General features: G+C 40.5%; 1 protein-coding gene across 9 annotated transcripts in view; it reads left to right on the forward strand.

The window, feature by feature from the left end:
- Positions 1-12,351, forward strand: part of ERC1 (ELKS/RAB6-interacting/CAST family member 1) — a 267,450-nt gene that overhangs the window by 81,801 nt on the left and 173,298 nt on the right. For all 9 annotated transcript variants that reach the window (XM_019961732.2, XM_070788689.1, XM_070788687.1 and 6 more), the window contains one exon: positions 6,847-7,014. In XM_019961732.2, the coding sequence (XP_019817291.2) occupies positions 6,847-7,014 (168 nt within the window). The remainder of the gene's footprint in view (positions 1-6,846; positions 7,015-12,351) is intronic.

The raw sequence follows: 12,351 nt of genomic DNA on the forward strand, positions 1-12,351 counted from the left end.
ATCACCAACTCCCAGAGCTCACTCAAACTCATGTCCATCGAGTCAGTGATGCCATCCAACCATCTTATCCTCTGATGCCCCCTTCTCCTGCTGCCATCAGTCTTTCCCAGCATCATGGTCTTTTCCAATGAGTCAATTCTTCGCATCAGGTGACCAAAGTATTGGAGTTTCAGCTTCAGCATCAATCCTTCCAAGGAATATTCAGGACTGATTACCTTTAGGATTGACTGGTTTGATCTCCTTGCAATTCTGCTTTACAGAAGAAAAGGCATGTAATATGGATTAAGGTTTTGTTTTAAAGAACTGGATAATTAACAAAGGTATAGTTTAATGAGAAAAAGAAATGGGTAGTAAAAAGAATGCAGAAAAACATCACAGACTCAGAAATTCAGTGTCTTCAAGTGAGGAGGAAGAGAAAAATGACCCAAATATTTCACATACTATATTATTTTTATACTGTGGGATTTTGTTGAAAATGAGCAGTTTAAGATGGTATGTTTATAATTTTCCTTACAGCTTACTTAGGCCTTTTCTATTTTGATCGTGTTTCGTTTAATCATGGCATCAGCTTCCTACCTCAGAAGCATGTTTTGGGTATGAATGCAGCTCTGGCATCAGCGTTACCAAGTTTGACCACCGGCCAGCAGGTGCAGATTCTGACCTGTTGCTCAAGTTCTTTGAGCCTCTTTTCACATCTGTAAGGTGAAGAGGAGTGCCGGCCTTGTTAGGTTGTTAGCATTAAGCCAGTTTATTCACGTCTGGTGCCTGTCGCATAGTAAAGTCTTCACACATCAGCTATCGACATCATCGTAGTTCTTATAATACTGTCAGCTAATGTGTGTAAACTGCGAAAACAGTGAGAGAACGTGGTCACTTTTCATTGGCAAAACTTTATGTGGAAGTTCTGCTGTTCACTATTTTATCAAGCAAAATTAAGGTTTACTCATGGAATTGCAGATGCAGAACTACCTGGAAAATGTAACCTGCAAATTTATTAACTTAGAGCTTTATTAAAGAGTTTTTCACATTAGTACCTGGTTGCATGCAGTACTGTGAAAGAGTCAGAAGAGGGCACCCTCGCTTTAGAAGTGAGCCTGCTTCCAGGCCTGCTGCTGTGATAGCTTTGGATGGAGGTGGCAGGTGTGCGAACCCGAGTCCCAGGCAGTTGGTTAGTGATGATGCAAACACTTAAAAGCTTGTCACAGTCTAATAGATGACTTCTCCCCCTTGGCAATTCATCCTTCTCTTTGTACCCCTCTCAAATAATGTTCTCATTAACTGGGTCTCACACACATGGGCTTGTGATTGGCTTCTTGTACCATAGAGAACAAAGACTGTATTTGTGGTCATTCTTGGATGGTTTTTATATTTGCTTTTAGCCATTGTGGGAGTAACTGAGTTTCAGCAATTTACCCCCGTAAGTTATCAGGACAACTGCTCAAATGTAAGTGTCTCATTCTGAACAATAACAGTAGGAAAGCTAGCTTCCTTTTGAATTGGGGTGATTTTATGAGTGTTATATGCCTGTTTATTAGGATTTGCTTTTTTTCGTAAATTACTCTGATGACACTTGACAAGGGTCACTTTTTCCAAAGCAGGTTTCTCCTGTTGCATCCCCTAAAAGTCAGTTTGAACCAACTGTTGAAAAGTTCTCATCTATTTCTGTAATTACTAATATTTCTCTTGCTCTTAATTGATCTTGTCTTCCTCTCTGAAGCTATCCTGGACTTTCATCTGGCTCTCAAATCACTAAATTAAGCCAGGGATTGAGGTCTTTGGGGGTAGTGTGTATTAATGACACCCATGGAATTGTTCCTGTTTTGTGAACACCACTGTTGATCTGTTAACCTCCACAGAGCTGGTCTGGATTTAGCAACATTGTGGTCAAAAGCCTGGGCTTTGAAGTCAAACCTCCGTTTGAAACACAGCATCCTGCATTTATTAGTTATGTGGCCTTGGATGAGTTATTTTACCTCTTTCCTCTTCCATTTTTTCATCGGTCCATGAAATTAATAATAATGCCAACTTTTTAAGGTTGAAATAGACGTTAAATGTGGCTAGAATAGTTTTTTAATTATGATGTGCTCATCTGAATTTGGAGATTAATATTAAATATCACTGGGTTAAAATATTGCCATTGGTTTTTTTTAGACCATACATTTGCACCCCCTCCTACCCTTGTACAAATAAACTGGAATGACACATCTCTGCCTGTGGTCTTCTTGAAGTTTCTCTGAGCTCTTCAGCTTTTCATTGGGATGGGGTGTCAAACGAACTCACTGAGTTTGTTGGAACAGCCTTCTTAAAAGGTCTGCTTGTGTGCGGTATTGGTCTCCTGGCCCAGTGCCCTTCGTTCATCCTTCTTTCTAGGCGGAGACAGTGGGAGAAGTGGTGACGGGAGGTTATGCTGTGATCTTGGGCAGGTCACTTAGTGTGGGCTTTGCTTTTTTTGTAGTCTTATAATTAGGAGTAGTTTATTTAATTTTTAAAAACCTTACAAAATACTGTCAAATACAGGAAAAATGCAGAAAATAACATAATAGACATCACTCAGATTTAATCTGCATTAATGTTTGGCCACTTTTAAAGGTCCTTTAAAAGCAAAGATTCTTAAAAAAAAAAAAACAAACTCATTCTAAACAGAATATTCAGTGGTATATCTGATTTAAGCAGAAACTTTTGTTAGAATCTCAGGTTTTTAAAACTGGTTGGGACCGGGAATAAATATGTGGGCGCTGTTGTTAGGGGGATGGTGGCTAAAGCCTCAAGAATGAAGTGGTTTCTCCAGAGGAAGTTGTAGGGAGTGAGACATAGAGGGAAATGACAGAGGGTCCAGTGAAGAACAGCCTTCCCAGGTGGCGCTAGTGGTAAAGAACTCACCTGTTAATGTAGGACCTGGCTTAACGTAGGAGACCTGTGTTCAATCCCTGGGTTGGGAAGATCCCCTGGAGAAGCGCATGGCAACCCACTTCAGTACTCTTGCCTGGAGAATCCCATGAGCAGAGGAGCCTGGTGGACTACAGTCCATGGGGTTGCAAAGAGTCAGACACCACTGAAGTGACTTATCACGCACCAGTGAAGAACATTGAAAAGGCGTGGTCAGAGAGTTGGAAGCAGAGTGAGTCCTGTAACTCCAAGAGAGGAATTACAGGAAATACACCATTGTTTCCATGCAAATACTACTGTGCTCTTAGGTAAATCTATTTATTGATATAAAACAGAAGAAGGCTAAGATGGGTTGATATTGATGAAGTAAAAGACAGGAACAGCAGGGTAGCCATTTTTCTGTTCACGTCCATTGGTAGGGAAAATCCTGCAGAGGAAAAGCCTCCTACTTATGTTGAAGTTGGCATAACCTGCTTGCCACAGACCTTGATGCTTGGCAAGCTGGAGAGATGCTGTTCCTCCAGCCCAGCGGACATGAATAAACAAGGCATTATTCCCCCTGCCAAGAATGGTGTTAGGGTGATGACTGTGTATCCTGCTAATCTCTGAGGGGTTTCCCTGAATATGCTTTTTGTGTGTGTGTGTGGTTTGTGAAATATGGACCTCACGCAAAATTACACTATGAATTTAGTTCAAACCAAAAGATCAGTGTAGAATTCAGAGCGATTAATCTAGTAGTAGCAAAGTGGTTTTTGTGGTATTTTTTATCTTAGATCTCCAGACTAGCACATTTAAATTCTGCGTTGCATGAAAAAGCAGACCAAGAAAAAGTGTACACAGGTGACTTGACTTGAAAAGATCATTTAGTGATTAGGGTGTATGTGGGCGCGGGTAGTTTGTGCCTAATCTTTGGGATATAAACTATTTTGAATATCAAAGCCGGCATTTCCCACTGCAGTAACACCAAAAGTTTGTGTATCTATAACAAGAGTTTTTCACTCATTACCTTTTTCAGTCACCAGTTCCTGTGGGTCTCATACCTGACATTCCATCAGAACAGCACGCAGGCTTTAGTGAGTGGTTAGCACAGGCCCGCCTCCAGGTCACTTAGCAGAGTCAGGGGTCTGATGCAAAAACGCAGCAGGGCATCTAGGTGCTTTCCGCAAAGCAGCAGCTCTCTGAGGTCTCACAGTTACTGTCCTCAGAATTCTGAGGGCTTTCGATAATACTCTATGTGTGGTTGGCAAGCACATACCTGACCACATGCAAGAAGGTTCAGAAGTGTGAGGGTAGAATGAAGTAAACTGGTTAATTTAGAAGTAAAGGTTTGTGCAGTAAACATGACTGCAACAAAACAAAACAAAACAAAATGATGTGAGGCTGTATTTGAAATGATTGCTCAGGCTGGGAGAGAAATAAAACTACAAGGGAGGTGGATAACAAAAAGGGTGATGGGTCAGAGGTTATGCTATGAACAAAGAATAGGCTTAGCAGGCATAAAAGAAAGAGCTGAGTTTCAGAAATAAGATTTTCAGAGTTTGACAGTTCTTAGGTGAGTCTTTGCAGAATATAAGAAAGCTTGCCATGTATCATTTATTAAACCAGAGGAAAGTTACAGATAAGGGAGTGTTTATTGAGGGGACAGTGGAACTTGTGGTGAAGAATTATCAGACCTGAAAAGATGGCTCCCCAGTATTCGGCTTGGCGACCCTGGTGGCATTGAAGTGGTTGAAATAGAGATGAGCAGAGTGAAATCTTTTCATTTATACGTTTTTCCTCTCTAGCATAGTTTAAGATTATTTGTAAGTACATGATGGCTTATCTATAGCAGTTTCAAATGAGACTAGTTTCCTAGGAAATTTTCCTCAGTATCTATTGAGCAGTAAATGCTACTACACACACAGTATTGGTACTCAGAGACCATGTTATTTTTATATAATGTTAGTTTTGGGTGGGGGAGGTTTTTGCTTTGTTGTTCAGTTGCTAAATCATGTCTGACTCTTAGTGACCCCATGAACTGCAGCACACCAGGCCTCCCTGTCCCTCACTATCTCCCGGAGTTCACCCAGGTTTGTGTCCATTGAATCGGTGGTGTCATCCAACCATCTCATCCTCTGCCACACTCTTCTCCTTTTGCCTTCAGTCTTGCCCAGCGTCTTTTCTAGCATCAGAATCTTCGCCAGTGAGTTGGCTGTTCATATCAGGTGGCCAAAGTATTGGAGCTTCAGCTTCAGCATTAGTCCTTCCAATGAGTATTCAGGGTTGATTTCCCTTAGGATTGACTGGTTTGATCTTGCTGTCCAAGGGACTCTCAAGAGTCTTCTGTAGCACCACAATTGGAAAACATCAATTCTTGGATGTTCAGCCTTCTTTATGCTCTTTTTTTTTTTTTTGCTAATACTAGTTATTTATTTCGCAGAAGGCAATGGCACCCCACTCCAGTACTCTTGCCTGGAAAATCCCATGGATGGAGGAGCCTGGTGGGCTGCAGTCCACGGGGTCGCTAAGAGTCAGACACGACTGAGCGACTTCACTTTCACTTTTCACTTGCATGCATTGGAGAAGGAAATGGCAACCCACTCCAGTGTTCTTGCCTGGAGAATCCCAGGGATGGGGAGGCCTGGTGGGCTGCCGTCTATGGGGTCGCGCCGAGTCGGACACGACTGAAGTGACTTAGCAGTAGCAGTTATTTATTTAATTTATTTTTAATTGAAGGACAGTTGCTTTACAATCTGGTGTTGGTTTTCTGCCATACATCAGCATGAATCAGCCATAGGTAAACATATGTCCCCTCCATCTTGAACCTCCCTCCTTAGTGTTTTGATATGATATAGTTTTGATATATTACTGATACTATAGTTATAATGCTGTTATTTCCGGATGTGCTGGTACTTGGACAGCAAACTTGGGCTGTCTAGTCAGAGGAGCTGGTGGTAGACTTGCTTGGCCTCACAGATCTCTGAGTGTGTGATAATATTGTCAGCTGCAGGTGGATTGTAGTATTTGATTCAGCAAGTGTCAAGTTTGGTGGCAGTTACAGTTTTCTTTCTAATTTTAAATTTTCTAAAGCAGTGTGGTATCACTTGGGAACTTGTTAGAAATACTGATCCTTGAGCCCCAACCTTGCTGGATTAGAAACTCTGATGGCTTGTCCTGGCATTCTGTTCAAATCTTCTGAAGGATTCTAATGCATGTAAAATTTGAGAAACATGATAGATCATACCTGCTTTTATAGAAGTAGCAAAGCTCGGCCCATTTTTAACAATTCTCTATCTTGTCCCGTTTATTTGGATCTATTTATCTTGATACCATCGTAATTTAACTGATGTAAAATTTTTATTTCATTATGGAAGAACTCACAAAATTTTAGAGTTTAATTCTAAGTAGTCATGATTACATTCAGAGTGGTATGTACCCCTTCCCTTCTCCAGAAAGTGAAAGTTGCTCAGTCCTGTCCGGCTCTTTGCGACCCCCATGGATTGGTTCTCCAGGCCAGAATACTGGAGTGGATAGCTTTTTCCCTTCTCCAGTGGATCTTCTCAACCCAGGAATTGAACCAGGATCTCCTGCATTGCAGGCAGATCTTTACCAACTGAGCTATCAGGGAAGCCCCGTTATTTGAATTCTAATGTAAGCTTGCTATAAAAATATTACTTGGGCAACAGTGCACATCTATTGGGAAGGAATTACATTCCATTCTTTTCAGTTGTTATTGTTTAGTCATTAAGTCATGTCCAACTGTTTGCAACCCCCATGAACTGTAGCCCGCCAGGGTTCACTGTCTATGGGGATTCTCCAGGCAAGAATACTGGGGTGGCTTGCCATGCCCTTCTTGGGGATCTCCCCAGCCCAGGGATCGAGTTGGAGTCTCCTGCATTGGCAGGCAGGTTCTTCACCGCTGAGCCACCTGGGAAGTCCTTCTTTTCAGTTAATCACTTGTAAAAATCTCAACACTCGTAGGTGGACGCTCTGCGGTTGCGTTTGGAAGAGAAGGAAACCATGCTGAATAAGAAGACAAAGCAAATCCAGGACATGGCTGAAGAGAAGGGGACGCAGGCCGGGGAGATCCACGACCTCAAGGACATGCTGGACGTGAAGGAGCGGAAGGTCAACGTTCTTCAGAAGAAGGTGAGGTGCACGTGTTCTGAACCCAGGGCCCTCTGCCTTGTACCCACATGCTGTCAAAGTCTGCCTCTCATTCCTCTGTTGATACTTCTGCAGGAAGGAGTTGAAAACTGTTGTTGAAGGAGGTAGGTTGTTAAAACTGCTCTGCACATTCGGTTCTTAAAGTTTCCAAGTAAACACTGTCTGGTATCTTCAGGCACATTCCCCATGTTACTGTTTGTGCACAGTGCCTTGTAAATTGCCCGAGCGATTATTCTGGCATCGCTCCGCCTCTCCTGGTCTTCTGTCTCATACGGCAACTGTGCTGACATGTTAGTGTAGTGCGTGGGCCGGGTGCTTGCTGCTCCATCCTCGGGGTTAAGAGGACTACAGTTTTGAATAGAGACCCGTGCTACTGTACTGACATGTAATATGCATATCTCAAGGAAAAGAAGACTTTCTTTCCTTTTTTACCTTAATCACTACTGGGAAGAGGCTAACACTCTATAATCAGTCAGGAAAGTACTGTTGACCATCTGCCCCTCCCACATGTAGCTTCATTAAGGCTGCCCTTGAGGTGACAGTTGGAGTAGGCACTGCTGTTGATTGCTCCTCTCCATTGAGGGGATGGATGAGAAGTATTTGACGTTGTCCCAGCTCATTTTTAACCTCTAACGATAGCCAGGGAAGATAACTCACCTTATTAAACCTCAAGTTCAGCTTTTCCTTTGTGCACAGAGGACTGTGTTTAGTATTTGTCCTCTGTTACATTAGTTTGGTTTTCATCTGCTTTCGAGTAAACATAAAAGTTAGATCACTCTAAATAGTTGCCTATGATACGTTGTTAGTGGATGCTAATTTCTTCTACGTTTTTTCTAGTTTTAAATTATGAAAGTAATATATGTTCAAGGTAAAAAAAATTCAAGAAGTACAAAAACATCAGAAATGAAATTATTTTTTCTCATTCTTTGGCCCTGTCAGTGAAGCTCTTTAGATGTAACTTGCTGGTAATTATTGTATACTCTTTTATTAAATATCTGGGTATATATGTGGGCCTGTTTGTGTCACACACCTTTTTTTAAAAAAGACAGCTGGGATCATACTTATTTATTTGTTTAAAAGTAAACATGTTAATGTCATTTTATATGTAGCTTTATCTCATTGTTTTTAATGTCTGCATGGCCTTCAGTGTCTTACACCATGATTAACTAATGTCCTACAGCTGTGTCAGTAGATATTTATAGGGTTTTCCCTCCTTATTTACATATTTATCATAACAGCATAACAGCGACATAAATCACCTCATTCAAGAATGATATTGTATGAATCCAAAAAAAAAACAACAGATGCCCAGTTTTTTACAAAGCCTGTGGCTTTTTTATATTCAGATGGCTTTCTTCACAGCTTCATCAGACGATTGTTGCCAAACCTCTAAAAATTTCCACTGACCTCGTAGATAATTAAAAATGTCTACCTTCCTGATTAATATTTGTTTAAATCTGAGTGCATTTCATAGTTTTCTTTGGGAACCTACATGTTCCTTTCATTTTTACATTTTCTATCACATGGATTAATTTCTTTCCCATGTTGAACTGGCCTCTTTTCTTCATGCTTTGCAAAATATGTTTTGTTTGTCCTTTTCTTCTTTGTTTCCTTGGTGGTGTTTGTCTTAGAATTTATACTTCAGACTTAGTAGTCCTTTCCTCTGAGTCCTCTGAATTTTTGGTCATGCTCAAAGAGCCCTTATGCCCGCCAAGATTATTAAGTAACTCACACACGCTTTCTTCTGGTTTGTTTAAAGTTTCTTTTTTCTTTACATCTAAACATTATTTTGTGAAATTTATGTTTTGGCTGTAATGATTCAGCTTTTGTTCTTATATGTAGCCAGACGGCTGTCATTATAATGTTTGTTAAATAATCTACCTTTTTTCTTCTGACGTGAGATGCCACAGATAAATTGTCCTGTAAATCTGGGCCTATTTCTGGCCTGTTCCATGTATCTGCCTCTCTATCTGTCCCAGTAGCAAGTTTTATTAATTATTGCACTTTAATCATGCATTTAGTGTTCAGTAAGGTTGTTCTGCTTTATTCTTTTCCTTTTTTTGTAGCAATTTCTGACTTTTCTCACTTGTTTCTTTCTCCACATGAACTTGAGCATCATTTTGTCAAATCTCTCTCTTCAAAGAATAGGTTTATGACTTTTCACTGGAACGTGATGTCTTAGAAATCAAGTTAAGGAAGTTTCAAGGGGGTGATGATTAGCCTTGTCAAGTACTGCTGATGAGTTAAATAAGATGAAAACTAAGAATTTGCCATTGGGTTTAATACTGCAAAGGTCCTTTGTAACCTTGATTACAGCAGTTTCATGGAGTAGGGAAAATATAACTTGTGTCTAGTTTTCCTAATCTCCGTATTACTTTTAGCAATGTATTTAATTTTTATGTCTGAATTTAACACATTTTAAAGTGAAGCAATGTCTGTTGACTACTTTCTGTGAAAAATACTTAGTGTATTTATAATCACCCTTCCTGATTTTTGCTGGTAAACTTTGTTGTCTTTAGCTGTGTCTACGGTACTTTTCATATTTACATTGTGCTTCTTGTTGAGGGGAAAGAACTGTCTTTTCTGTCATGGTAATTCACATTGTGTAGCCTTCATTTCTGCGTTTCAGTGAATTTAACGTTTACCTCTAGCTGTTGCACCATAGCCTGCCTTGTTTCCAAGGTTTACATTTCATTTAATTCTTGGTTCCCCAAGAAATCCTTTGAATGCCTTTCCCAGAGTGGTCATAAGTGCATGCTTGTTGACCATGCATTTATATTATCTTTTTATGTTTCATAATTTAGTTATTTGAGAGATACAAAAAACATAGAGAATAACATAATAAGTAATTGTAGTTATTCGACTTGGGAAGTAAAATTTCAAATACAGTCCAAGTTCTTTGGCATACCTTTTCTTGATAGTATTCCCCTCTGTTATCTCCCAGAAATAAATACTTGCTTTGGTGTTTATGCATGCACCCATACCTTAGGCCAGGATAATGTGTTTTTGTGCAACTTAAGTGTGTATTAAGCAAATAGATGTAAGAGGAAATACACGTGGCAAGTAAATATGAACAGCGATTTACCCATTATCCCCACTGTCATCAGGGGAATGTAAAGTAAAAGATTAAGAAATCATTTTATACTTTCCATTTTAAGCTATATTGGCAAAAATTAAGAAGTCTGACAGTATCAGGTATTGGTAAATATGGCAGCTGGATTTCTTTTTCATGCAGTGCTGTTGGGCTTTTAAATTAGATACAGGTATTTTGGAAAGCACTTATTAAATGTAAAGTGCCTTGTACATATACTTTAGATGAACTCCAAGGTATATATAGGAATGCTCATAGTAACCTTGTTTGGATTGAGGAAAGATATAAAACTGAGGAAACACTGTGCAGATGGTCACTGACAGAACTGAGTGGGTGAGTTGTGGCATAGTCGCACGGTGGAACAGGACCATTCGTTTTAGGGCAGGGAGTATTTGTGGACACGGGAGTCTCCTTGGCTCCTCTGCTTCCTGAGGACATCTGTAGTCACACAGTCACTGTGTTCTGTTGGGCTTCTGGTCGTCCCAGGCATCCTCCGCCGTCTTCCCTCATGCTGACAACGTAGCACCTTCTGCTGTGTGCCTGGTGCTGTGCTAGTGAACACACAGACAAGACGTGGCTCCTGCTCTCAGACTCTCAGAGCTAAAGAGGCTGCTACACGAATGGCACACGTGGGCACAAAGCAGAGCATTTCAGATTCAACCTTGCGCGAGAGGAGTCTGAGAAAAGTCACAGCGGCCGAGTCTTGAAGATGCATGAAGTTTGCTTGGCAGATGGGGGAGGGGTGAGGTGTCCCAGGCTGAGGGAGCGCTGTGAGTGAAAAAGGTGGGTCGTGTCCTTGCCAAGAGGGTTGTGTCCCAGAATGGAACCTCCATTCTTCATACGTTTATAATACGGATTCTTAAAAATTCATGGCAGATCTCTAGCTCTGAATTCTTTTTTCTACCCGCCTCCTTATGAACTCTGTTAAGAGTCTCTGGGAAAGTTATTCCCACTTCTTATATCATGAGAAGCTTTTCAGTGAATGCATTCATCTTTGTTATCCTGTTACTTTATTTAGGAAACTAGTAAGTAGAATTCAACTTTTCTTTCCCCTGGTCCTGAAGATTTTCCATTAGAAACTTTAGAAATTGATCTGCAGTGGGATATTAAGCATAACCTTTTAGGTATTGGATTGGCCAAAAAGTTTATTTTGGTTTTTCCATAGCATCTTAAGGAAAAAACAAATTGAGCTTTTAAGCCAACCCATGGAACTTGAGATATTCCTGAAGACATGTCTTAATTCTACACAACACTTAACCTGCTTGGCTTCTTGATTTAGACACTTACTCCATAAGGAAGAGGGAGATGGTAACTCTCCTTTCATCTTCTTGGCATCTGCATTCTCTGATCATCTTTTCACAGATATTACTTACAACCATTTATTTAAGTAATATTTAACTATTTTAATATTTAAGGAGAATATCAGGAAATAATGTATTACTTTGGCCTATTAAATATGCGTTAAACTTTGTTTTTTGAGAATAGTAGCAGCTGTGGTAATGGTTGGATTATCCCACATTCTGGACCAGTTTGGGCTCTGTCTGGACCATCCCTGTTCATTGGGTTCTCAAGGCAGGAGTACTGAAGTGGTTTGCCATTCCCTTCTCCAGTATATTCTCCAGGAATACACAGAAGAACTATACAAAAAAGATCTTCATGACCCAGATATTCACAGTGGTGTGATCACTCACCTAAAGCCAGACATCCTGGAATTCGAAGTCAAGTGGGCCTTAGGAAGCATCACTACAAACAAAGCTAGTGGAGGTGATGGAATTCCAGTTGAGCTATTTCAGATCCTAAAAGATGATGCTGTTAAAGCACCGCACTCAATATGCCAGCAAATTTGGAAAACTCAACAGTGGCCGCAGGACTGGAAAAGGTCAGTTTTCATTCCAGTCCCAAAGAAAGGCAATGCCAAAGAATGTTCAAACTACCACACAGTTGCACTCATCTCAACGACAGCAAAGTAATGCTCAAAATTCTCCAAGCCAGGCTTCAACAGTACGTGGACCAAGAACTTCCAGATGTTCAAGCTGGATTTAGAAAAGGCAGAGGAACCAGACATCAAATTGCCAATATCCACTGGATCATCGAAAAAGCAAGAGTTCCAGAAAAGGCATCTGCTTCTGCTTTCTTTACTATGCCAAAGCCTTTGACTGTGTGGATCACAACAAACTGGAAAATTCTGTAAGAGATGGGAATACCAGTCTACCTTACCTGCCTCCGAG

This window comes from Bos indicus, chromosome 5, assembly GCF_029378745.1.
Source record: "Bos indicus isolate NIAB-ARS_2022 breed Sahiwal x Tharparkar chromosome 5, NIAB-ARS_B.indTharparkar_mat_pri_1.0, whole genome shotgun sequence".
Taxonomy (NCBI): Eukaryota; Metazoa; Chordata; class Mammalia; order Artiodactyla; family Bovidae; genus Bos; species Bos indicus.